A 27794-nucleotide genomic window follows, 5' to 3' on the forward strand; every position below is an offset into this window, starting at 1 on the left:
GTGTTCTATTCGTAACCAGAGTTAGATTTTAAGAGTTATATCTAGCCCTCTAGTCATATCAGTTGATTAAATAAAGTTGAGTTTTCTCAAGTGGTTCTTTAGTTTTCTTTTGGGTGATTAAATAATTCATTACCAAGAGGAAAGAAGGAAACAGGGGGCCCCGAAAGCGGGGAAGAAGAAAAAAACAAACAACACAACAAACCAAAACCAAATCCTCCAGGGCGATGGGAGGAGGGCAGCAGATAGGAGAGAGGGAGACCCCCAAGACACAACAATATGCCTAGTCGTTGGGGAGTCAGTACAACAAGAATAGACAGAAGATAACTTGCTCTTGATGTCGTAGGAGATGGAGTCCCAAATCTACTTGAAAGGTCTTGAGCCAGAAGTCCACTTCCTAATGTTTTGCTCCATCCAAATCTGGTTGACAGTGGCAGCAAAGGCTAATTTACCTACTGACGAACTGGCGAAGGACATGTCCAACCAAATCCATCTTCTCTGAAAAGAAAGGATCCTTCGATGTCTTGGCTAACATTTAGATAGCACCCCTTTCCAAATAGAAGAGGAGAGGCGGCAAGCAAGAAGAGATGACCAATATCTTCCATAGCATTCCAGTAAGGCCAGCAAGAGGGCAGACAGCAATCTGGCGGTGAATGAGGAAGGACTGCATTGGGAGACAGTTGGAGAGGGCCCACCAAACCGTAAACCTGTGACTGGAGATATGGTGTTTGAACCAGACAAGGTTGTGCTCAAGAGTTATGGGGCCCCGAGAACAAATGAAATCCCAAGCCGCTTTGGAGCTAAAGAGACCCGAAGAGGATGGCACCCAGGAAACAATGTCACCCCTACCCTCTACCAATAGTGGGCAAGGCATTCCATACCGCTAAGAGCATGGGGGATGAAGAAACCGGAGGAGCCCAACCACCAAGGGAAATGATGTCATCAACCATAGATTGTTTGGAGAGCCCAGACCTATATATGCCTCTGGCACTAACTGAGTGAAGAAGGACCCCCATAGGGTGCCAATGATCCAGCCAGAGGGAGGTGGAGGAACTGTCGACAATATGGGTGGATATCATAGTTGTCAAGGCATCGCCTAGGCGTCCAAACGCCTTGTTGGTGTAGCCTTGATTTTGGACCCCCTCCAATGCCTTGGGTCGCCTAGACGCCAAAGCTTCAGAATATTGTGCCAGACCCAAGAAGCATCAGATGAGGTAGGAGCAGTCCAAATAGAGTCAGAACGGAGGAGACCAGAATAGACCCAAATCCCAGTCAACTCAAATACTTTTCTTCTTAGTCACAAGGTTCCAAATCAGTTTGATACTGCCGGCTGAGTTAATTTATTTGATTCTTCTCAGAACAAGGCCTCCCTCCTCCTTGGGAAGGCAGACAGCAGCCCAGCTGATAGGGTGAAGAAATCGAGAGATGTCTATTAATTTCCAAAGGAAGGCAGACATAAGAGACTCAGATCTTTGATGGTGGACTGAGGAAGACCAAAAATACCTAACCAATACATGTAGGATGACTGGAGAACTGATCTGAAAAGAACCAAGCGGCCTACATAGGAGAGGAGCTTGCCTTTCCAGAGTTGAAGTTTCTTCTGAATGAGATCTAACATGGGAGTACAATGGTGAGATAACAATCTAGCGGAGATAAGAGACAAGCCCAAATATTTGACCAAAAGATGCCCAATGGAAAACCCCATCTTCTCAAGATGATTAGCTTTGTAGACATCAGAGACACCAACCAAAAATAAGAGAGATTTTTCCGGGTCAATACGAAGACCTAAAAGATCCTCAAAGAGCTGTAAACAAGACATAATGGTCTCGAGAGATGTAATGGAAGCTTTGGAAAATATCATATGGTCATGAGAGCCTTACACTTTGGGATAGGGGAGATGAGCTGCTGATCTCTACAAGTCCGAAGACTCCTTGAAAGGACTTCCAGAGCTAGGGTGAATATGTAAGGAGAGAGAGGGCATCCGTGACGGATTCCCATAGAGGAGGCAAAATACCATGCCGAACTGCCGTTGGCATAGTATTAAATCTCGTTTCAGAAGGCCATTTCGGCCAGATCGAAATTTCCGAGATACCAAAATTTCGCAAAAATATTGTATTTTTTCTATGAGTTTTGATTGGCCATTTCTAGATGTAAAATACCGAAACGAAATAACCAAAATTTCGACGAAACGGTGCATTTTTCAGACCAAAATTTCCGAAATATTGCATTTTTTTTATTTCAACATAGCATCTTGTTTCGGCCTGGCCGAATATCCGAAATTTCGACGAGATTTTGAACTATGGCCGTTGATCAAAACAGAGAAGAATGGAGTGGAGATACAGTGGTGAATCTTACGAAAATAGGAGGGAAAGCCATCTTAAGCATGAATTTGTGGATGAAGTTCCACCTCAAGGAGTCAAATGCTTTGTGGATGTCAATCTTCATGAGGATTGCAGGGGGATGGGATTGTCTATCAAAACCTCTAATGATCTCATTGCAAAGGAGAATATTATCTGAGACGCTTCTGCCAGTTATAAAATCCGACTGATTATCACTAACAAGCAATTCGACTACTGATTTTAACCTGTTAACGAGGAACTTGGCAATAAACGTGTATAGAAGATTGCACAGGGAGATGGGCCTGAAATCTGACATAACTGAGGCGCTTTCCTTTTTGGGGATGAGACAGAGGAAGGTATGATTAATCCCCTTAACTTGACTTGGATTGTAGAAGAAACTCTTGATGGCCCGGATAAGGTCTTCTTTAATGATATCCCAAGAGAAGAAGAAGAATCCCATACTAAAGCCATCAGGACCAAGGGCTCTATTGGCCTTGTGAAAATGGACAGCAGCTACAATTTCTCAAGTGGTTTGACTGCTTGTCAATAGTTAGATGTGGCGGAAAGGTATCTTCTCTGATCTCCTCACTTCTTTTGGTCGATTTCTACTGTTCTTTCCTGATTTCTTCTTACACATCTTATTTTCAAGCTTATTTTTAAACCCAGGCCTCTTCCCCTATGTAAAGGCTGGGTTTTGCTTTTTTGTATTTTCTTTCTTCTCTTCTTTGGTAATGAATTTCTTATTCAACCCCACCCCCCACCCACAAAAAAAACCCAGTACCTGATTTCTTATTCTCCCCCTAATTTTTTAATATCTACTAGTTCTTAAAACCCTATTTAACTGTATCCTATTCCCCCCTTGCAGTTCAGCCTTGGAAAACCCTTAAGCCTGGACTGTGCTACATCACCTGGAGGCTTTACCAAATGCTATTGATCTTAAAGCACTAGGACCATTGACACATTACCAGCTGAATAATAAGATAGTTAGCTACGAATGCAGCATGTACTGATTACCAATCCTGTTCAACCAATGATGTTGAGAACATATACATCATCTCTACACATTTAAAGAAAGACTGGATCTGTATTACCAACTGAAAAATGAATACAAGAGAAATCTAATAGAAGTTGCTAGCATATACAAGAAACCACCTAAGAAAAGGAAAATCTATCCTCATGTTTTCTGTAACCAAATTCACAAATGCAAATGAATGTACCCCCCCAACCATGGATCTATCAGCAACGAATACAAGTAACTAATAGTAAATACTAAAGCAACTTACTCTAGCAGCCTTGGCATTTAGATCAGTCTGTGCATCCAATAGTTGGTGCAATGCATTGAATATACTATTATCTTTCATCTTGTGCAACTTTTGGAAGTACTCTTCTGCTTTGGAAGGATCAGCAAAGGATGTGGACATTTTCACAAATGAAGTTTTCATTCTTTTCTCCACCTCTTCTGATACATTCTCCTGCATTATCCATTACATTGTTTTCATGATTTAAAATCCTACGTGACATAAAAGCATAGATCACATTTTGCAAGTCAACCCCACAGAAGAAATCAAAGATAAAAAATAATAAAAAAAGAGTAATTCCTTACTTGAAAGAATTCACATAGGAACAAGATATGATAGAATAAACAACCCAGGAGAAAGAATTACAATGAACTTAAACAGCCACAATGCAGTAAGAAAGTGAACCTACATATCAAAAAAAACAAAGTGAACCCAGAAACGGAAGGAGGCAAGGAGCCCTAGTTTCTCCATTGTAGGGAGACAAGGGATGCATATTTTTCTCTATTTTATATATCCTTGGACTTTTTGAAGGGGGAAAAAATTATGCTATCAGAAGTGAAGTTTTTACAGCATCACCAAAAACTTCGCCAAAAATTCCTCATGAGACTTATCACATTTCACAAAGCATGGTCCCTTGGAGGTAATCTAGTTACCTAGAGAAGTAAGAAACAACCTGTGGTTTCTAGATCCAATGCCGAGGCAGAATACCGAGCGATGGCACAAGGTGTCTATGAGCTTATATGGCTCCAGGTACTACTCAATGATCTCGGGATAACTACTGACGAGCCTATTCGTCTTTATTGCCACAAGGCCGCCATCGGTATTTAGTTCATAACCCGTTACAACATGATCAGACGAAGCATATTGAGATGATGAGATCAACGGGCATTTCATCAAAGAGAAGATTGAGCAAGGCTCCATTTGCATTCCTTTTGTGACCTCAGAGAATCAGCTAGCTGGTGTGTTTACGAAGGGCTTACATTGTAAGGTTTTTCGTCCTATCATATGCAAGTTGGGCATGCGTGATATATATGAATGGAAAGGGAACTCGGTCGAAACCTGTCGAAACCACCGAGATATCTAAGTTTCTCAAGAAACCGAGACGAGATGTGGGTGGATTTTAAAAGTCACTGGTTTCGACCTGTTTCGACCGAAACAACCCATATTTAGCAAGTTTCGACACTCATGCCCATCAAAACTTGAGGAAACCTGGCTCGTAACTAGGACAAATAGTTATTTATGCTAGAAATGCCTACTATCATTTAAGTAAATCTACTTAAGATATTATTCATAAATAAGCAAATACCCCCTATTTAAATCCAATAAAAATAGTTAAAAAATCAAATTCCAAAAGGATTAAAAGTCAATCACCCCTCCCCCCGCGCGTTCAAGAACAAAAACTGGATCTTCGACGGCAGGTGAAATTTTCAACTTTCTAATGCTGGGGTTTTTCTCAAATCTATAAATTCCATAAATCTTAATATGGTAAAACATTGCTAACAACCAAAAGTGCAGTAAAATATTCATTTGTTGTGATGTCTAAAAAATTATTTTCATTCAGAGTCATTTTGACAGCATTCGCGCACACCAAATTAACTTTGACCGGAACATAACTCCTTCAATATAAATAAGATTTAAGCAATCTTGGATTTGTTGGAAAGCTATCAAAACAAAGAAATCTAACAAATCCAAGATTGCTTAAATCTGATTTATATTGAACGTGTTATGTACCGGTCAGAGTTAATTTGGTGTGCGAGAATGCTGTCAAAATAACTATGAATGAAAATAGTTTTTTAGACATCAAAACAAATGAATATTTTACCGCACTTTTGGATTTTAGCAATGTTTTACCATATTAAAATTTATGGAATTTATAGATTTGAGATAAAACCCAACATTAGAAAGTTGAAAAAATTTCACCTACCGCTGAAAATCCAGTTTTTGTTCTTGAACTGAGGGGCTGACTTTTTATCCATTTGGAATTTTATATTTTAACTATTTTTATTTGATTCAAACAGAGAAGGTATTTGCTTATTTATGAATAATATCTTAAGTAAATGAAATACAAATACAAAAACATTTACCTAAATGATATTTGGCATAAATAAGTGTCTATCTTGACAACTATGATTCTCAGTACACTGTGCGTACACTAGTAAACTTGGATAAAAAACCACAAGGACCATTTCGAGGTTTTTTTTTTTTTTTTTTTTTTTGTAAAACTAGTTCATGCATTGTGTTTAGAATGTCAAAAATAGACTGTATACAAAATATCAGATCAAAAAAACCATTTATGGGCCTCGAAACCACCAGCTCAAGTTGGCTGGGGAAAAAACACAGGTTTCGACCAGTTTCGACCATATCTTTGTTTCTGCTGGTCGAAACCCGAGTTTTAGAACCTTGTATATATGCACCAACTTGAGGGGGAGTGTTAAAGTGTCTACATTTAATGAATGTGTCTAGATACATTGTGCACATGTTAGGATAAGGATTGTGACTCATCCTTACCTAGCATCCCATAATTGTAATCCCTTCTCCCATCTATAAATAAAGGTGGCCTTTGTCATTCTAGACAAGCCAAATCATTCTCTTACACTCTAGTTCTCAACCAAAAGAGTTCCATACTATTTTGCGATGTGGGAGCCCTTAGTTATATGGATTGAGTTCTCATAAGAATTCAAAGCTATGTCACAATGAAGAGGAACTTGAATCCATCTATTGGGACAACGCATATCTTCTATCCATCATCCTCTCCCCTCCACCACCCCCAAAAGGAAACAACTATAAAAATATTTCCTTATGAAAGAATAATATTACAAGGACAAAATAGAAATAAAAAATATCAAGTAAAATAAAAATATGCTGCAAGAGTGATAAAGCGAATCAAGATTCCATATTTCCACCATTAAGTGCCCCATTATCAACAAAACAAGATCAATGCACCTACAGAGTTCCACCTGCATTGTAGCCCACTCAATAGGATAGCCACAATTTGCAAAGTAACATAAACTCAGAAGTCAGAACATCTGCTGCTGCTACTTTGAAATCCTTCTATTCCCACCCCCCTTTCAAATTCCCCATAAAAACTCCATCACAAATTGTCATGTTCATTTCTCTGTGATTCCAGCTTCCATGACAAACAAGATGGAGCAGATACAGAAAAACTATATATGAAGAGAGAGAAGAAAATTACGAAATCCATTGAGTGGATTTTTTTTTTTTTGGGTGTGTGTGTGTGTGTGATAGGTACTTCCATGTAGTGGATTGTGAGCAGGTTGTAAGCCCGAGAGGTTTGTCAGTCTTGGATTTAGAAATTTGATAGTAACAAACCCAGCCAATTTGCTGTTCTGGAGGTTTAGTGAAAAGCTAGATTAGTTTGGAGTTCGGTCATAAGTTAATATTATGGGATGATACATGAATGGGAAAGTCTCCAGTAAGAACCTCCCATGGTATAAGTCTTTGGAAGGAATCATGCAGCACGCAGAAACCTTTTTACAGGTCATCAAAGTTCAGGTGGGTGATGGAAATGGCTTACAAGTATGGAGTGATCATTGAAGCAGAAACCAGCCTCTGAGATAGGTGCTGTTGCTTGGGTTGATAGTGAAAAGAGAGGGCTTCCAGTGTTGAGAACAGGTTCAAGGCTGACAGTGCTCAGACATGCAAAAAATGCTTATGTTTAGATTCCAGTTAACCACTCCAGGGACCCTGTGAAAGCAGAAATCTCACCGAGTACAGTACCAACTCCATATCGTTATCCTACTAATGGTTGCCTACTGACTATCATTAACGAGTGCAGAATCTCAATCAACAGAATAAATACAAACTTGTAAGCATATGGTAATTCAAGATCACAAATGCAAATTCTTTCAACTTTTTTTCTCAACCAATTGATAAAATAAAGCATAGTACCTTCTCTGTTTTCCGGATAGACAAATAAACTTGCATCTCCGTCTGCAATCTGGAAGGCATTAAAAATCATCCAAATTTTAAAATGAACATAACAAAAAAAGTTTATGAAGAAAAAAACAACATTGACAACACTAGTTTAGCAGCAGTTCAGTAATAGTTACCTTCTCTTCTGAGTTAAAATTGAATTCAAAGCCTTTACATGAAGAGGTGAAAAAAATGAGAATGAAGATATCCAGTGTGATGTCCTCTCTTCAACAGAAAGAGCAGCTGGAAATAGATCCTCTGCAAGCACAACCTCCATGTTTTGGGGCCTGTAGAAATTGTACAAACAAATTGACACTCCCCATGCTTGCATAATTACGGAAGGGTTCAACCAGTCATAAGATGCTGATATCCATACCTGAAGTCCTTACAATCTTTATCATAGCAGAGCATTAAAATTCTACATGGGATCTGTTCAATGTGGTCATTACGTGTTATAATGCCTTCAGAGCACTTAATACAGTAACTCCGATATAGTTCTAGCAACTTCTGCATGGCAGCCTTTCTAACAGGTACCTAGAACAACGGAAAACACCTTAAAATCAACATCAAGAGTTCAACAGCAATCTAGGGACGATAACAAGGTTCTACAATTAAAGTTACCTTCTTGTCTCGAAGCCGGTCTGCAGCCTGCAATATTAGCTCAGATGGAAGAAATTTCAGATTTGAATTAGCCAGATCACAGACGGTAAAAACAGCCTGTGTTCTTACTTTATCATCAAAATCTAGTAGTCTCCCTTCTAGGGCAGCTGCCAAAAGTCACAAATTGTCAAACAAGTAAGAAGCATTCTTCAGACAATATTTTTAAGAATCTGGAAAGACCAGCCAATGCAACCAGATCTGATAACATGGCACCTTGACGGTCTGGCTCTAATGAAAACAGCATACTTTAGAAACTAGTGAGAGAACCAGCGCATTTATACAAAACCAGCAGTTTAAACCACTGAACCGCTTTGCCACTGTGTTCATATTTAAGAGAGAAAAAAAAAAAAAAGACAATGATCAAACCAGTTTTCAAATTATGCCGCAGGCTCAAAGGGGTCCAGTAAGTGAGATGCAGAAAACAAAAAAGTGTTGCCAGGTAGCTTACTAAGAACTTCACGTGCTTCTAAACCAGAGGGATTTGCCAAGTAGCAAGCTTTAGCACATTGTAGGGCACTAACTCTAACTTCTGCAGACTTGTCAGAGAATCTTTTCAAAAACTCTAAGAAGAGTTGGCGGCGGGATTCTTGTGTGATGTGGTGTTCAGGCAGTGCAAAAATCTTTGCTAGCAAATTAACAGCTTTTATACGAACATCAACCTGATCTGTCTGTCAACAGAATGGAAGGTTACTAGACGATTCTGTGATAAACAGAAACAGCTATACAAAGATCAATTGTCGCACATAACCCATTTTCCAAAAAACAATAACATAAATTGGAAGAGAGGTTACCAAAGTTAACTAATTAATCAATGACTTCGAATTAAAAAGAAAAGTGTGTGTGTGTGTGAGAGAGAGAGAGAGAGAGCAACATACTAGTAGTTCTTGAGTCAAGGTTGGGATGACAGGAAGAACCATCTGAGGAGCACACTGGAAAATTTCAAAAATTATTTCATGGTAAAATTCTTTAAGCTCACTTCCCATGGTATCTCTGTCCAAAATACAAGATGTTAAAAATTGTTGAATTAAGGGTCCAAGCTTCTCTGAGCAAAGCTGAATGATAGAAACAGCGAGCCTAAAAGAAGCAAGAGGAGCAGCCTGCAAATAAATTACTTTGACATTAGATGTTGTCTCAGAGAAAGTTGTAAAAACGTTTTTTATTTATCATAGCATACAGGTGTCAACAATTTCTTCCATACAAAACCTAAAGCAATACAAGAAGGGATGTTTAGTAGCAATCCAATGTGACCTAATTCAACTAAAGAAATGCCAAGACAAACAACAAATTAAACAAATAAATAAGTAAATAATCAGAGAAGAAGAATGAGAGAAAGAGAGGTGATAGCTTTGTGTGACTCTGGGAGTCACAACCTTGTGTTGGATCTCCCACTTCATTCAATATATAATTAACCAAAGGGCCTAACAGGAAAAATAAGAAAAAGAAAACAATAGCATAATCCCTAAACTACACCTAACCATCTCCGTTTTAGCACTAATACCGAGACTTACATAAAACTGTTGCTTTGTGCAATGACAACCAGTGAGAGACCTCTGGGTGCGATACCCTAGGCTGAGACAGCCATATCATTCTTCCCCTTTCCACTTCCCCAACCGATACCCTGAGGTTGTGATGAGAACATCATACCATCCAATCGAGGATTCAGGGTATACCAGAGGAGGTGTCGCAGATCTCAGCCATCCACTGCTTCTATGTGGATTGACGACGAGTTCTGCAGTTACCGTATTGCTGCCTGTGGGCCCCACTTGCAGTAGTCTTTAGTATTAGCTAGTAATTCTGATTTTTATTTATTATTATTTCTGTTTATGATTTCTATTTATTATTATTTCTGTTTCTGTTTATTTCTATTTCTATTTAGTGTTGGTGTATGTGAGGAGAGGCGTTTTTTCCTTTTTCTTTATTTTCTTTATGTTGTAATTGTCCCACTTCCCCTTCCCCACAACTTGGCATTTCGCCTTTTTTTCAGTAGTGGTAAATACTTTTGTAACCACCCCACTCCCACGGTTCCTCCTTTGTTTTCCCTCTTTTAGTGCCCATTTTGGCACTGTTGTAAGTTTTGTTGAAGAATTAATGAATGAACACAGGAACTGCTCCCCTCTTGCTGCGTGAGTCTCTCTCTCCCTCTCAATTTCTCTTATTTTTCTTCTCTTTCTCGATTTCTGTTCTCTACTCCTTCCTCTTCTTCTACTTTTTCTTCTCCCCTACTTCTTCTGTCTCTGTTCTCCCTTTTCCCCTTTTCCCATGAGATTTGTCCCCTCCCTTTTATTTGTTTGTTTTCTTCTTCCCCACACACCATGGTACTGCTCTCTTGTTCTTTTAATATTCTGAATTTCTGATGTACAGTGAAGTTAATGGACAGAATTATAACTTTATGGCAACTGTTCACTAACTGTAGGCCCTTCAAATCTTAGAGGTATTTATTTCTTCTACCCTGATCTTTAATTCTCTTTCACCCAGTTTATGCTATAGTTTCTTTGTATTGGCAATGTTGCTATCTGGACAGAAACATTGGCTGAAAGTCTTGCTATGCTTAGTCTTACAATTTTAGGACTCTAGAAAGTTCCTGCATGTAGTATTTGACTAAGTGCTGCCTGAATTTTACCCCTATGGTACTCAATTGGAATATGGTTTAGTCTTACGTATTAGCATTTTAGCTTAGGATTTATATTGTTCAATGCTTATTTCTCTTGCTGTCTATCTCATGTATGCATTCTATGTATGTTGCTGCCACCATAACTAGACAACCTCTAGGTGTATTTGGAACCTACCTTAGCCTAGGATTGTTTACCTTGTAGGAAAACTTCTCTAGGTTCTATCCTATATCAGGTTGCTACCAGATCAGTGAGTTAATTGTCCATTTAAATTCCAATCGAAGGCTACTACTACTGCTGGAGATTCTCAGAAGCAGTTCCCTTCTGTTGCTGCAACATAGCTTGATTGGAGAAGTCACAACAAACCCTGCGGTTCACCAAAACTGGGTTTTCACCCAGAAATTTCGAATCCTCAAATCTGCATATTCAATCATTGGTTGGAACTGATAATTTGGAAGACCGAATCTACATCCAATACACCATTCGATACTGATTTGGAGCACATCAGATGGCTGGGTTTGTCTATCACAATTAGTTTCTAATTTCTGAGTTTAGTTTCTATTTTCATGTCACTGTGATATCTCAGCATCTATCCATTAGCTTGGTCTGAGATTTTTAGGAGTTAATCACCCCTTTGAGACCCAAACTCGATGGGAGTTTGAAGCCCATCAAGTGGATGTTGCTGCTGATCTGGGTAATAGGGATCTTTCTGGGTTTTGACCCCTGTTTCAGTCCTGCGGCAGACTTTTTTTTTTGGGGGTGAATAAAAAATTCATTATCAAAGAGAAAAAGGACTACAGCAGCCCCCCAAAGGGGGAAAAGAAGAAGAAAACAAAAAATATACAACAAGCCTTGGCCTCAAACAGAGGAGGCTGAGGCTTAGAGGGAGACCGAGGGAAGACCCCAGGAGACAACAATAAGCTTGTTCCTTGGGGTGTCAATACACATGGAGGGAACAGCCGAAGATAGCTTAGCTTTAATTTCAAAAGAAATGGAATCCCAAATCTGTTGGAGAGGCCAGGAGTTGGTAGTCCATTTCCTGATATTTCGTTCCATCAAAATATGATTGATGACAGCACAAAAAGCCAGCTTGCCAACCGTATCACAGATAGAAGATCCTCCAAAAGTCATGTCGACCCAAATCCACTCGCTATTAAAAGGGTGAATTCTTCGACTTCTAGGCCAACGTTTGGCTAAGATATCTTTCCAAATGGAGGAGGACAGAGGACAAGCAAAAAATAAGTGATCAATATCTTCGACAGCATTCCAGCATGGGCAGCACATGGGAGAGACAGTGATCTGATGATGGTGGAGAAAGGATTGCATTGGGAGGCAGTTACAGCGAATGAAGGGGAATGTGATGCTTGAACCAAACTAGCTTCCACCAAGGAACCAAGGGGCCTCTAGAGTGAATGAAGTCCCAAGAAGCATTAGCAGTAAAAGAGCCAGATGAACTCGACGTCCAAATAACACAATCACCTCTCCCAGCAGGACTTCTAGGGATAGAAGGGTTGTTCAGGTACTGCTTGTGTTTCCCTTTGAGCTGGGGTTATCAACACTTGTGTTAGGTGTTGTTAAGGCTTGTGGGGACTATTCAAATCTACTGTTACTTGCTGTTTAGTCCAAGTTTTATGTACTTTTGAAAATAGTGGCTCTTTGGGGTTGTATTTGTGATCCTATCTGGGGTTAGGTTAGTTCATACCTAGCTTTACATTACTCAGTCACTTATTCAATGAGTTTCTATTCTGTACCAGCAGTGTTTCTAATCTCTTAACACCGTTTCTGCAGGCTTCTTTTTCCAGTTACTAAATCAGACTATCACTAAATTGCTGGTCCTAATAAAATTCTGGAATTAGTTGCTATACACAACAGTTTCAAATTCTGTTATGAACACTTTCTATTTCTGTGACTGCCCACAACTCCAGATCTGACCGTTGGATTAGAATCATATTTTGAGGGCTTATTCCCCTGTTCCATAATGTCCCTCGAATTGGATTACAACCACATCAGATTGCTTCATTTTGGGTTACCTAAAACCTCCCAGTTCTGGTTCAATGACTTCAATCTGTGCCCTGTGATCCTGGTTTTCTTTGAGAATCCTAAACTAAACTATTAGGTGCCCTAGGATTCCATTAGTTAGGCAGTTAGTAACCCCATTATCCTAAGCTTCTCACACAGGCACACAGCTCCGAGCCTCTGACTGAATGAAGTAGAGCAACAACTTGGCTTCCAAAATTCATTCGATGATCAAAAATACCACGTACTGATGTATAAGCATTGCATATAAACGTACAATGTTTTGAGAAATTAGTTCAAAGCACTTGGGATGCTTCGGAGCCTTTAATACTAGTATTAGTAAAAAATACAAAATCAAAACCAGATAATGGCACAACAAGATGGAGAAAAAGTCATATGGAATAAAATTGGAGACACCCTCCAGGTATACCAAATAGAACTAATTTGAAATAACATATAACTACTCTATTGAATATACTAAAGAACAAGAAACAGGACATGCATAGAAACAAAATGAACCACTAAATGGATACCTTTTCCTCCTTTAGAAGATTTAGCAATGTAACATCCAAAAGTGGTTGAGAAGGTTTCTCCTCCAGAATAAGCCTCATTATGGACAAAACAGCCTCAAACAATGTTGGTTGATGATGTTCTCTGTTGAAGATTTTTTTATCATTAGTAATACTGTTCAAGTATGCTTTAAGAGAAGAAAAGCACTCGCAAAATGACAAATAGACCTAAATAATTAAAAAGAAAAATACAAGACTTTACAGGACTAAACAACAACAACTCAGCCTTATCCCAACTAAATGGAGTCAGCTACATGGATCCTGGCAAAGACTAAATAAAAAAAAAAAAAAAGTAAAAGAAAAGGGCACAACAATGTCGGCAACAACTCAGCAATATTCTACCTAAATGGGGTCGGCTACATGGATCCTTGCCCCCCAACCAGCTCTATTCGAAGTCATACTTGAGACCAGGCCTAAACTATGCATGTCTTTCCACAGTACTTCTCCTAGGGTCATTTTAGTCTTGCCCCTAGCTCTTTTAGATCCTTCAATCTGAATCAAATCACTCCTCCGTAGTGGTACATCCCAAGGCCTCTTTTGAACATGGCCATGCCACCTCAAACGACTTTCACGGAGCTTATCCTGTATCAAGGCAACTCCCAAATCAGCTCCAATATGGTCATTCCTTACTATATCCTTCCTAGTTTTGCCGCACATCCATCTCAACATCCTCATTTCTGCCACACTTAAATTATCTATATGCCGCTTCTTAAATGCCCAACATTCCGCACCATATATCACAGCCAGTCGAGGGAATGAATAAAAAGAATGAGCACTAGAATTATGACAGCCACAATTCACCTTTGACACAATCTGGTCAAACAACCAAGGATCTTCATGGGGGAAGAGGTTGGGGGAAGTTAGGTGGAACTAGGATTTGTGGTGTGGAATAAGAAGAGACCATAACTTGGTAAAAATTTAAGTTGATAGGAATGGGTTTGATAAGAAACAAAGGAGACTTCCCTCGAAAATTCCTAGCAGGCCAGAAAACTAGAGTTTAACCAATAGATGTAATCATATTATGGGCAGGTATATTTGGCTGCGGCCCAACTAGATAAACTTATCTGATCAGCCCAAAAATCCGCCACGTGGCATGTTGGATGGAACATAAATTTTATGGACTGGTAGACCCTAGGTCCCCTGCTCACAGGTCAAGTTTCAGACCAAACGGAGTTTGCCAAGTTTTTTGAAACTCTTCTTTTAGAGCTCCCACTGTCGTAGGCGCATCCTCAGTTGAAGAAACACAACCAGGGACAGCAGCAGCAGTAGTATCTGACTCAGGAGTAACAGCAGTAACAGCAGTAACAGCTGAAGCGGCAGAAGCAGAAGATGAAGAAGGTGAAGGTGAAGGAGGAGTGGGTAAAATGGATTCCTTCTCAGGTTGTAGAACAGAGGCTTCTTGCCCCATTGCTCTTCCACATTGCATACCCTAATTAACCGCAGAGAAGAGAAGAGTAAAAGCTCTTGGCGAAAACAAACAGGAATATACGCAGAATACAGATTCCTTTGGAATATATGTATAATACAGATGCTTTCTCTCCTTTCAGTAATGAAATACCACTCCCATAAATACCCATATCATACGAATATGGGTACGAATACGAATAACGTTACAGCCACTACGCGCGTAAGCCGTAAACACACAACGGCTGTGATAATGTCAGTGCTATTCTGAACATCGATGATCTATTTAGATATCATAAAATGGATTCCTTCTCAGGTTTTTTTCTCTCATTTTAATAAATTTAAAAAAAAAAAAAAAAAAAAAAAAAAAAAAAGGAACGCGAATTAAATGTTTTCTAAATGGCTTTCCTAGCTGAACGAGTTTTGCCGTTCGTTTGGGCTCAATTCAGGATTTCACGTTTAAAATGGCAAAACTTGGTATGACCGTTTCAAACACGTTTTAACTAACTATGGTTTGGACACAGAGAGTTTGTCAGTTTAACTATGTTGAAGGGTGGCGGCTGCCGATGAAGTACCCGACCAGGGAGTTCTGCCATTTGGAAGCCTCATTGACTAGTACACCAGCCGAACAGAGAGCGACCTTAGAGGTCCCAATAATGGTGGGAGGAAGATAGTGGAGAGAGAGACCCTCCCTAGAAAGCATAGGGGCCTGACTACAGAGGGAACTCCAGATAATGTAGTCCTAGATTGGTACGGGACCAACTAGGAGCCAGTAACTAGGATCTGTTATGAATAGGTAAATCGGCTAGGTCAAAAATAGGGTTTTGGTGAAATTAGGGTTAGGGTTTGGTGTTAGGGTTATGATGTAGGTTTATCACCAAACTGGGCTTCTTTCCCTAGAAATAAGTCTAGGGTTGGGTTATAAACATGTTGGGCCTTTGGTCCCATGGGTTTTCAATGTAATAGGTCAGTTTTATGGACCTAAAGTAGAGGTACATAAGTTGCATACAGGGTTAGCCCTATACTTGGTTTATTTTCATGTTTTAAATTGCACCGGTCTAAAACTAGTTTGAACCAGTGGTTCAATTTAAGTGACCTAAGTCACCTCTTTTATTAATTATGTTTTCTTTTTATTTTTGGGTCCACACCTCTCCATGATTTCTAGAGAGGGTGTGTTTTGTATTTAGACTCAGCCTGGGATTTGGGATTTCCTATTCCTAGGTTGCATAAGGATTTAGCCCTTTGGCCAATATAAATAAAGGACACCCGTGGGGCTCCTCTTTACCTCACTGTTTTATGAAATCTGCTCTTGCAAGCTGCTGCAACCTTTCATCTATTGAAGAACTGCTTTGTGCGTGATCAAAGCTAGTGGGATTGGTGTCTGATCCAATCGACACCTTACGGTGTGAAGCCCTGGTGGTTCGTTGGTGGGATTGGTGTTTGATCCACGACACTCTGCAGTGTGAAGCCTGAGTGGTTCCTTCCAAGTTCTAGTTTCAAGTTTCAGTCCAAGATTCGATTTTTATTGCCGATTACATTCTGCCATTGCAAGTAAGTCTGAAATATTTCCCATCCTCCAATTCTATTTCTAATCCTCTATAGCCCCAAACCCTAGCTTTCCCCCTTCTCTATTTTCAATTTCCCATAACCTAAAATCTCCACAAACCTAACCAGCCTGCCAAAACTTGTCATATTTGGATCGATTACTCCCCTGCCATATTGGGAAACTCAATCAAAAGATTAGCCCCATCCTCCCATTCAAATCCTAGAAAACCCCACTTCCATTAAAACCCCATAAACCCTAATTTCTGCCCAGCCCATCCTAACCATCAGAACATCACCCCAAGCTGGCTGAGTGCTCCATTCCCTCTAGGGAACACTCGATCTAATCCCGGTTCCAATCCCTTCATCTAAACCCCAGATTCCTTCAATTTTCATTATTTAAAAACCCAAAATCCTAAACCTAATTTGCCGTTAATTCAAGTTTACACACTTCCGCCCATCAAAACATCTCAGGACCTTCACTAATAGAGTGATAGACTCCCTTACACCTGCCTAGCATAACCAACACCTCATATCCTAACCCTAATCAAACCTTAACCCTAAATTGACCTAAAACCATATTCTGCCCCAATCAGACTACCAATTCATATCAGATCCTGGTATACTGGCCCCTAGTTGGTCTCCTACCAATCTAGGACTACATTAGGTTATGTCAAGTCAAGGTAGAGGAGTCTAACAGTGATGGTTCTAAGAGGTTTTAATGGACGGATATATGCTGATTTGAATTAACAGCAATTTAGGGTTAGGGTTTCGGGTTTCGGAAAGAGGAGAAGATGAATTTCTAGGGTTTGGCTGGACGGAAGTTAACCAAACTTGAATGGTTTTCTTAGGAAGGTATGCGGGATAATCAGTCAGATTTGTCGACTGTTTTGACGGTTGGTTTGGGCTGTGGGAGTTTTAGGGTTTTGGGAATTGATTTGAGATGGGGGGGAAATTAGGGTTTTAGTGGTTGGAAGGGGCAGCAAAGGAGATCGAGTTCTCCTTATGGGCAGGGGGTGTTGTGGTTGAAGTTTGATGAATTTATGATGGTTGGTTAGGTCTGGACAGAATTATGGTTGTTGAGAATTCGAAAACAAAAAGGGGGAAAGCTAGGGTTGGGGATGTAGAGGACTAGGAGAAGAAGATTGGGGATGGGGATGATTCCAAACTTACTTGTAGTTGCTAACAGTTATTAGCAGCTTGTTGATCGAGGAACTTGAATAAAAATTGAATCTTTGACTGAAACTAGAAATTAGAACTTGAAGAGAACCACCCGGGCTTCACACCGCAAGGTGTCGATTGGATCAAACACCAATCCCACCAGCCTTGATCAAACACAAGACAAAAATCTTCAATGGAGAAGAAGAGAAGAGCAACTAAAAAAACTTTTCATTAACTAAAATTCGTGTCCAATGCTTACCCACCTTACAACCTTATATAAAAGACTCAAAAATAGACTCATACACTAAAAAGGAAAGGCCTTACCCAAAAAGGAAAGGCCTAACCCAATTAATGTAGAAGGGGTTCAAGTAAGAACTACTCTACAGTAGAATCGATGATAGGTTGCAGCAGACCATCAAAATAGCACCAATCAGAATTAGAAAGTGGACAGAATCTTGATATTCAGCCAAGTGATGGAGCTGAAATTCAGGTCGAGTGTAGGCCTTGGTAGGATGGATTAAGCCCCCACATTGGAGCTGATTCCAATGGTCAGAAACAAAGAGCCCGCTTGATAACCTTACGAGAAATAGTTTTTGGTGTTTTTCCATTCCGAGAAACGGGAAAACACCCAAAAACCGCTTGATAACGAAGTGTTTTTTGTGAGTGCTTTCGGAAACATAAATCAAAATTTATGCGCCCTGGAAGACTTTTGACAGAACATGTTGGACATGTTCTGTCGTTCTGTGCTGAAAATTAAAAGTTGTGCCCGATAAACTGCTCACGCCTCTAACCTCTCTCTCACCTCTCACACCTCTAGCCATTGAAACCTTGTACAACCTACAACTCATCTCGGAGGTAAGATCGACCTCGTACTCTATCCCTTTCTTTCTCTCACTCTATCTCTTCCTCTCTCTCTCTTTCTGTCGCTCACTCTCTGTGTGCGATTTGGTTCACAAAAACCCTAAGAACCATGGTTTCTGTGTTCATCCATTGGAGTGAACTGAAAGCCGTGGTTATTAGGGTTTCCTACTTGAGAACCTTCGCGGCGAAGAAAGAACCCAAGAAACCTTCATCATTGCTACAAACTTCAACAAAATCACCGGTTTGATATGCTTTCGCCAGTACTAGAAATGAGAAGACCTCCCTCACTGAAAGCCCAATCGAAGGGAAATTTCAGGGTAGGTATCCGAATTGACTACCCTCTTAAGTACAGAGTACTTATTCATCCAAAAGATCAAGCCACTGAAATCATACCTGGTGGTAGAACAGAGATCAGATTTGATTTCAGTTTGATATATGACAGCAGGGTTGGATTTAGGGTGTAAGAAACAAGGGCTAGGGTCGCACAAGAGAATCGATTCAGACCCTAGAGTTTGGGATGGAAAGATGAATGATTGAGAAGGATCTGTGTCTCTCTTGTGGAACCAGATCAAGCTGGGACTGAACAAAACAAAACAGGGATGCATGGGTAAGGAAAAATAAAAAAGGGAAGAAATTGAAAGGAGGAAGGGAATCGTACCAAGAGGAGAAGGGAACAAATACAAGTCGGCCAAGTCAACGACTCGCCACGCAAACACACACAGAAGGTACGATCCATTGATAAAAGATTTAAAAGCAGGTTGCAATTGCAGACAAGACCCATAACCAAGAGAAGAAGAAGAAGAGGAAAAAGTGAAGAAAGAAAAACGTTTTCCAGAACAGGTTTACCAAGCGGGTCAAAAACGGTTTCTCAGCACAGAAAAGAAAAAAACTGTTCTGCTGTTTCTCAGCACATAACCAGAACAGAAACAGTAGTAAGGTTATCAAACGGGCACAAAGTAGGAGGAGATTACCAATTTAGAAGGTAGGAGCTACAGACCAAATCAGCCAGTAGAAGGAGCTCAAACTGGGATCAAGTGTAAGGTTCCTTGGCAGGGTTTAGCCCTCCAAAACTCAGCCAAGTCTGATGAGTACTTGCTGAGAGCCTGAGATACGCAGATCCAAAGGTTGCAGCAGCAGACAACTAGGAAGAGGAGCAACCGCAGGTGTGGGGATGTATTTCCTGGCCTCAGTTCAGCAGCAGCAACTCCAGCAATGATTTGGGTTGATCTCTGTCCTTCACAGATAGAGCAGCAGTGGAATAATGTTGACACAAGTGTAGCAGCAGAGCAGTTGAAGACTCACAGCAGCAGTCACCAACAGAGCTCAAGTAGAGCAGGAGGAAGGAAGAAGATAAGAGCAGGGAGGGATAAAGATGCTTCGGCTCTCTCAGCCAGGTTTCTCAATTCTTCATCCACACAAGGATAAAAAACTCAGTTTCACTCAAGGCAAACTCATATTCATTCATCTTCTTAAAATTGTTCTGAGGCTTCTAAAAGCCATTACAATAAATAGAGGGCTTATACTTGCTCCTCCAGAAACTAACTTGACTGGAAAATATAAACTAAATCTTGCAACATAAAAATAGAAACTAATTGAAAATGGCAACTACTAAGGCTTTATAGAATCAGCCTTCTAAACAAGCAAAGAAACAAAAATAGAAACAAACTGAAATTAGAAACTACCTCATATACTTTCTAAAACTGAAAATAGAACCTAAACTATGGCAGCATTAGGATAGAATCTCTCCATTTGATGGGCCCACAAAATCTTCGAAAAAATATCTCCCCACAAGGAAAATATGGGCTGTGACACTGTTCATGTGAACAGTTTTTTGGCCTCTTCTTCTTCATGTGTTGTCCTACATCACCAATCCTTAACCTATTAGGTAACTAAAACTGACTAGGAAACTGGACTCAAAACAGAGTCCTAATCCAGCCCCACTAAACACCTGAAAGAAACTACTAAAATCACTTAAATTTAACCATTGGTTGAACCGGTTCAATTTATGAACAAAAACACCAAAATAACACTAAGTATGGAACTAGAACAACTAATCCCGTATGCAACCTAATTGTCCATAGTTTAGGCCCATAAAAGTGGCCTATTACATTGAAAACCCATGGGACCAAAGGCCCAACATGTATAGAACCTAACCCTAGACTTATTCCCATCAAAATAAACCTCTTTTGGTGATGAATCTACATCACCAGGTCACCCCCCGAGGAGAAGGAGGGCGTGAAGGGATCAAGGAGAGAGAACGGTTGTTGGGGTAGGGAAGGCCTGGGTGGTGACGGCACCACACTAGGGGGCCAGTCATGGTGGCTCGTACCCACAGTAGGGGTCACTCACCTTGAATAGATTTTGAATTTTTCTCATCATGGTAGGGGTCACCTTGAACAGCCCACGGTCTTCCCCCTCCTTTCCCTGTCGGTTTCCTCTCCTTCCCCATTCTTTTATTCCATCTTCCTTCACTATCAGCGACAGGAAAGCAGTAGATTGGGAACCTGGATCACATCACTAGTTATCTTTCACGCTTCTTGTCATAAAGAATTTCAAGATTTTCCTCTTATTTTTTGAAAATATGAGGACATTTAGTAGTATGATGGTGTTTTAGTATTAGTGGAGATGTTTATTTGTGGTAGTATTTAGGTTTATGTTTATGAGTCATCGTGATGTTTAGTATTGTGGTATTGTTAGTAGTGTTGCTTTTATGTAAGTGGGGGGCATTACAATCTTTGTAGCCAATTGACTTTATTATAAATACAATATACTGCCTATGGATGAAGAAGATAACGCACAAACCGTGGCTGTTCTCTTTTTCCAACGTAACATCCCTTCTCTTTCTCTCAGTTCTCTCCTCTTCTCTTCTCCTTCTTCCTTTATTCCTCCTTTTTTTCTTCTTGTTTCCTTCTCTTCTTCATCTTCTCTGATCATGAATATACATTAAGTTATTATCTCTGATTTCGAAACATGGTATTAGAGCCAGAAGGTTGGGTGTTCAATCCTTGTAGTGCAAGGGGTTTGTGTTATGTGTTGTTGTGCCCCTACGCTTTGAGCCCCTTGGTGCCACGTGATGGTGTCACATGGAGAGTCATATGTGCGGGGGAGTGTCTGTCGATATACATCGTTGTAGCCCCTTACTTAACATCTCAAGCTTTTGGGATAAGAGATTGTAACATTAATTTTGTGATAAGTAATGGAAACTTTTTTTTCCAGCTGAAAAAACAAGAGATACAGAAATAGTTTACAACAACAGCAAGGAGGGCAAAGGCATCATAATTCATAAGTCAGCACTCAGTAGGATAAGGACCCACATTCAAAGCATCCATATTTACTCCACCCCTGGCTAATTCACCAGCCAAGGAGTTAGCTTAGCACATTCTCCAAGAGAAGTGAAAGTTCCCATGAGACCATTTTTTATGAATAACAATTTATTTACAAATAGCATTTTTTATGAATAATAATTTATTTACAAATGGAACCAGCAGTACTTTCAACTTTCAAGATTTTAAGATTGTATATTTGTATCATACTTTTTAATAGGTCTAACTAGAATAACTTTTCTGTTTAAATGACTTTAAAATATAGTATGGCATTTGTCTTTGTTCCTAAAGTAAGATAAAATAAAATATTACAAAGCTTATAGAAAGGCACAAAATTAGGGCACACTGATGATGATCAGAACAACATTATCGGGCTTTATAAGATAAAGAAAAAAAATTAATTTCTTCAATAGGATAAAAAATGTTGGTCATATGTATGTGCGACGCACACAACAAACATGAAGCTGGCAATAGTACAATGAGTTTTTCCTTTTATTTTTATACTTCAAATTCCAACAAGTCTTACCTCACAACCGAGAAAAAAACTTTGAACATCTCCAAAACTAGATCATCACAACCAATGTCCAGCATCAGCACACAACATTTCAGTGCAGCAACTGTCTCCAATATTCTCACTCTCCTTGTAAAATATGGGCTTTCCGTATCAGAAAGCTCTGCAAACATACTGACGAAAAGCTTAAAGACATCCTGCAAAGTAAATGGAAAGAAAAGTTTGGTACAGGACTACATGTCAGATTTGTTAAAAGGAAACGTATAATGATATTTTGAAGAACTGATTCTCGTTCGCTCCCAGCAACTTGTTCATTTTCTGCTCCCCTATTCAAAGGGACATGAAGGACATCAAATAACAAGATTTTTGGTCTAGATAAAACTTCATTATTTAAGGGATTAGAGGGAATGGTTTTTGCTCCCAACCTTTATCTATATCATATTACCCTTGTTTGTCTCCTTTTTTTCCAGGAAACTGCTTCTTTTTCATGTTCTCTTGGCTCTGTATACCAAGAACTCCTTGCCCTTTCATATTTGTAAGAATTCCTCTGAATCATCAGATGTGTGTGTGTGTGAACATGTCTATTTGTTTTTGAGGAGGGAGAGAGTGAAAGAGAGAAAGAGAAATACCCTTAATATTTCATCACTAAAAGGTGGATCAGGTGCCAGGACTCGAATGATTTCACTGAAGCAGATAGCTACCATAAGTCTAACATCTTTATCTTTATGCTGGAGCACATTATGCCGAACAAGTGAATCGCTTAATGGCTCTATTACCCGCTGTAGTGATGGAGACTGACTTAATTCTGATAACGCACTAGCAGCTTGCTGCAAGGAATAATGAAGCAATAAAACTGAGTTATGTAAAACCTTCTCCCATCAGTATTCCCGAAGCATGAAATACCATGTAAATAAAACACTATTTGATGCCTCACCCATTTCCACTTCTCCAAGCTGGGGAATGGAAAGCATGAGGGATGATTTCAACAATTAGGCCCCCATAAAGAATTTCTCTAGTATTTAATTGATTTTATTTTTCACCCTTTTGAATTGTAAATGTATATTTGTAGGAATCTACATTGTTTTCATAACTCTGTAACTGCTCATAACCGCACCCGACATTCATTTTTGACTGAGGATGCTGGAATGGCATTGAAGCCTTTATCCACTTGGATACAGCTGAGAACATTGTTGATTGTCCAGTGTTTGTAGCCCCAATTTCATCAGCTCATGTGTACTAATCCCAAAAATGAATCCCTCTTCATCTTTTTTCTTTTTTTTTGGTATATTTTCTTTTTGTTTTCTTAATTTTGATTCCTGTATAATTCAGGGACTATTTCAACAGTAGATTCTTACCTGCAATACCATTTCAAGAGTAGTTTCGTGGTAAAACTACAGATATGGTTTTATTGCATCAATAAAATAGACTATGGTTCAAGGGATAATGGGGGTTTATGAAGCTTAAGGGTGCTTAAAAGGCAGCAATGGATTCTGCTAAGAAATACAGAAAATAATTTGGGGAAACCTACCCAATCGGCTAGCATATATAAGGTTTGTGAAGGGCTCATTAGCGTTTTAATGAGCAGGTTATTGATGGGTTCAGAATAGAAAGTAAATAGGAATAGGAGTAGAAAGCTTTAAGATTTAGTAACACACATAGCATCACTGGCTCCCCTTTTTTCCTTTAGGTAGGCTAAATTGCTATAATGCTTTAAGATTTAGTAACCCTGCAGTTACTAATTGCTAGTTGCATGTTGGCTTCCCCAAAGACTTAAAAATAATAATAAGGGGTGATGTTCTCTGCCTGGGACCGCACGGGGGAAGGCTGCGCCCAGACACATGGGGAGGGACAGGGCAGCCATTTCGGTCATTCAGGGGGGTTGGGCCGGTCATTATGTCCAACCCCATGTGTCTGGACGCATCCTGCGCCCCCAGTGCTGAGAAAATTTGCCCTGATAATAAATAATTCTAATGTAACTTTTTTTATAAAAAAAACATCCAGAACTATCTAACGTGCTATAAACCAAATCTTTAAACCTCTGTCTAGTTTTGAAATTGACTCCAACTTGCTTAATTACAAATTTTTGCCACGGTCTTAAAGGACCATCAAACCTAATGATGGGACCATGGGGATCTTCCAGGCAGTCAACCAAAATGGTTCAATGGTAATGGTCTTTGAGAAGTATTCCAGGGCTCCAGGCCCAACCATCGGGCCATGTGACTGACTTGTTTGGACCACTAGTACAATCCAAGGCCCAGGATGTTCCAGAAACATTGAGTTTAGGAACTAAAACAATTGCTATCTCGAGTAGGGCAAAAAAATTGAAAAACTAAAATAAACTACATTCAGTTTTCAATTAAATGAAAGTTCCAAAACTAGAAGACCCTTTACAGCCTTTCTGCCCTATCAATAAATTGGTCAAAATGCCAAACAACATGGATTCACCATAGCTTGATCTAATGGAAAGCTAACTGAATTAGGATTTTCAAATGGCATCGAAATCACAGTAAAGGTAAGTTTAAAACTTAAAAAAATTCCCCAAAGAAAAATGACAAAGACAACCTATACAATAAAGACAAAATTCCACAATATAATCCATGGCACATGTATCAGAACCTCTCTTTAGTAGAATATGAAATTCCCCAAAAAAGAATTGAAGTTGAAAGTTGAAATGCTCTTGGTAGCCACATGGTCAGGCATGCATTTCAACAAGAATTGTTCCTCGAGTTAATTTTTATAATTTAATGTGATTATTTTTACAATTTAATGTGATCAGCTACATATTAACAGACAACATCTTTAGACAAATCTTGCATTGGCACTAAAAGCTTGTAGACTAACACAACCCTGATTAATCTAGCATGCTTTTCTAATTGTGTATAAATGACAGTATTGCCTCAATTTACCACAACCTCCCAAATGAGTTCAAAGATTATGCTCAAGCAAAGGTGCCGTTGAGATTCAAATATAACTGCATCAGACTGATCAGGCGCAATCCTGATAACTAAGGCGCTGTGTGGTAACGTTCTCCGGGAACGTTCTTGTGGTCTTTTGTTTCCCTTTTGACTGTTAGGAGTAGGTAAACAGTTCCCTGTCCTTTCTATTCATTCTATCCTATCGTAATACAATATGCTCACCGGCTATTTGGAGTTACAAAGGGCCCCAAATGAACTATACGGTTACTGTTTATTTGGGGCCCCTACATCCCCTCTTAATAAGATAATACCCTTTAAAAAGATGTTGGATGGAACTAGAAAGCGATTGTGAATGTTCAAAATTTTTTGGATGCATTCACCTATAGTAGTGCTTTGAAATTGGGTGTTGTAAAAGTGCCAGAAGTGTTTCTGTTAAAGTATCGTACAAACATGTTTTCCTTTTTTTTGGGGGGGCTTCAGAAACACTTCTTACGTCCTATTATCAAGTGTGATCTCTCTTGCAGCAGGGCTCCCTGGTAACAGAGGGGAAAGCATTCCAGCTCAGAAACACTACCCTTGAACAGAAGTATTGTCAAACGGCACCTAGAAACACTCTCACAGTAAGTAGCTCTATATTCATCATTTGTTACGCACCCTAAACAGAAAATCACTATATCACCAACAACAGAACAGAATCTATATCTGACGAGACAGAAAACCAGCACATCATTATATTGAACCACTTGAAACAACAAGAAAACCCAGAGGTTTCTCTCTTATGGATATATTATAAATTGAAATAATAATAAAGCATTTTCCATGTTCCAGAAGTACTTATTTGTATGTCAATATCTCTTAATTAATTTAGAAGCCAAGCAGAGCAAATAGCGAAGGCATTTATTTAACTTTAAGCTCTGCGAATCGATAATGAGCACAGAGGCATCACATATTCCGAAGCTCAAACCAACAATAGAAATGCAAATAACTCTAAATCTAAAGAACCAGAAAACCGCTCCCAAAACAGATAAAACCCAACAATATTAACAACCTTTTGTACAAAAATGAATTGGAGACGAGTAGATGGGCATATATAGCCAATGATTTCTTACTCTAAGCAATTTCACCAAAGAATCTTTGTTTGGGCGAGTCTGTTGGGCAAGACACTTGCCAATATCAGACACGATCTTCTCTGCAGGCGGAGCCATGACGACAGGCGGAAGCCGATTTCGTCTATATAACTCTCGGCACGCGAATGCTTGTCTATGGCTTTTGCAGTTTTAGTGCTAAGCGATCGATCGCTCAGTGACGAAGACGGTTGAAAAGTTGAGCAACAAAAGAGAGAAGAACTGAAGCCGGCCCTATCTCACGTGCCAAAGATTGTTACTTGTGTGAGTGAGAACCAAGGCGGGAATTTCACCGCCAACTCTCTCTTGGGGTCACGAGGTCACGATTAAACCTGGTTCGTTAATGATGAAAGACGATTAATAACACCCAAAGCTTCCCTATCACCCTAGCAGCCTAGTGCTGTATCACTTTGGAAAATCATGTTTTGACTCGGACGAGTCACTTGAGTGGAGTTAAAAAATTCATAAGATCTTATCAAGAGCCTTGAAAGGTGTTGTCGGTCAGATTTAGACATGCCCAAACAAGGTCCTAATCAATTTGGTTTTTTCCTTCACTCGTAATTTTGCCTGAGTTATGTTCCGTTATGGGTATTCACTGTTTTTGCACTGTGTTTCGCGTTTTTTCTCCTCAATTGAAGTACCCATACTAAGAGACGATACAATTGGACTTGGGAAATATAAGAAATAGAAAAGAACATTGAAGATACACTTGGAAATTTTAAGAAAGAGAAGATAGTTTCGATCTCTCTACTTTATTTTTTCTTGTAAAAAGTTCAAACGTTATGTGTTCATTTCTGTTTTTATTTTAATATTAAATATAGGATCGAGTTTCCCTCTACCAATGATGAATGGGATCCCATTCACCGCAAGATGGGAGAGGACGGGAAAGGATATTAGGAGGATATTTTGGAACATACAAAAACCCTAGGATGGTGGGTGAACCGTCCTCTATGCATTGACAAAAACCTTGTCCTAAAATATATTACAAGGAACATGATTTAGTCTCTTTCGACTTGATTTGTATTAAATATATTAAGAATAACATGACTCGTTTGACTCACCAGGTTTTGAGGAGAACAACAAAAAAACTTGATTTTTCAACTATTTATTAGGTGAGGTTTTTTTTTTTTTTGAGGGGAGGGGGAGGGAATGAAAGGCCTCTATAAATAACAATTGACAAATCAAGTGGGTATCTTACCAAAAGAAAAAAGACAAATCAAGTGGGTAAGCACTTAATGGGTCTAACGATAAGAACTTAATGTGTGGAGTTGGGCTTGGGCTTGGGGCTAAGGGCTGATTGGGTTTGATTCCTATTTTAATTTTGAATTGATTTCGTAAAATAGTCAACAAACAGATATATTATGCCCATAAGACCCTTGACTTGGAGAGCCCAGTCATAGAAAGTTGTGGGCCTTAGACACAAGCCCAATTCCATCAAATCCACTTAGTTATTTGGGCTTCGGCTGAAGGCCAACCTACATACAATTTGCAATTCCCATAACCGAATCATTTGTGAGTTGTCTATACTCTAA

The 27794-nt window shown here is 39.4% G+C and overlaps 1 protein-coding gene across 7 annotated transcripts in view; it reads right to left on the reverse strand.

Annotated features, from left to right (window-relative positions):
• The window catches only part of LOC122651608 (sister chromatid cohesion protein PDS5 homolog A), a 136460-nt gene extending 109896 nt beyond the window's left edge, over positions 1 to 26564 (reverse strand). For all 7 annotated transcript variants that reach the window (XM_043845058.1, XM_043845061.1, XM_043845057.1 and 4 more), the window contains exons 1-11: positions 26248 to 26564; positions 22853 to 23050; positions 22239 to 22420; positions 13386 to 13506; positions 9103 to 9324; positions 8676 to 8895; positions 8189 to 8334; positions 7944 to 8101; positions 7705 to 7854; positions 7544 to 7592; positions 3620 to 3808 (exon numbers count right to left, since the gene is read on the reverse strand). In XM_043845058.1, the coding sequence (XP_043700993.1) occupies positions 3620 to 3808; positions 7544 to 7592; positions 7705 to 7854; positions 7944 to 8101; positions 8189 to 8334; positions 8676 to 8895; positions 9103 to 9324; positions 13386 to 13506; positions 22239 to 22420; positions 22853 to 23050; positions 26248 to 26343 (1731 nt within the window). In that variant the 5' untranslated portion in view covers positions 26344 to 26564. The remainder of the gene's footprint in view (positions 1 to 3619; positions 3809 to 7543; positions 7593 to 7704; positions 7855 to 7943; positions 8102 to 8188; positions 8335 to 8675; positions 8896 to 9102; positions 9325 to 13385; positions 13507 to 22238; positions 22421 to 22852; positions 23051 to 26247) is intronic.
• Between the last annotated feature and the right edge of the window lie 1230 nt (positions 26565 to 27794).

The sequence above is a fragment of the Telopea speciosissima genome, chromosome 2 (genome assembly GCF_018873765.1).
Source record: "Telopea speciosissima isolate NSW1024214 ecotype Mountain lineage chromosome 2, Tspe_v1, whole genome shotgun sequence".
In the NCBI taxonomy this organism is placed as follows: Eukaryota; Viridiplantae; Streptophyta; class Magnoliopsida; order Proteales; family Proteaceae; genus Telopea; species Telopea speciosissima.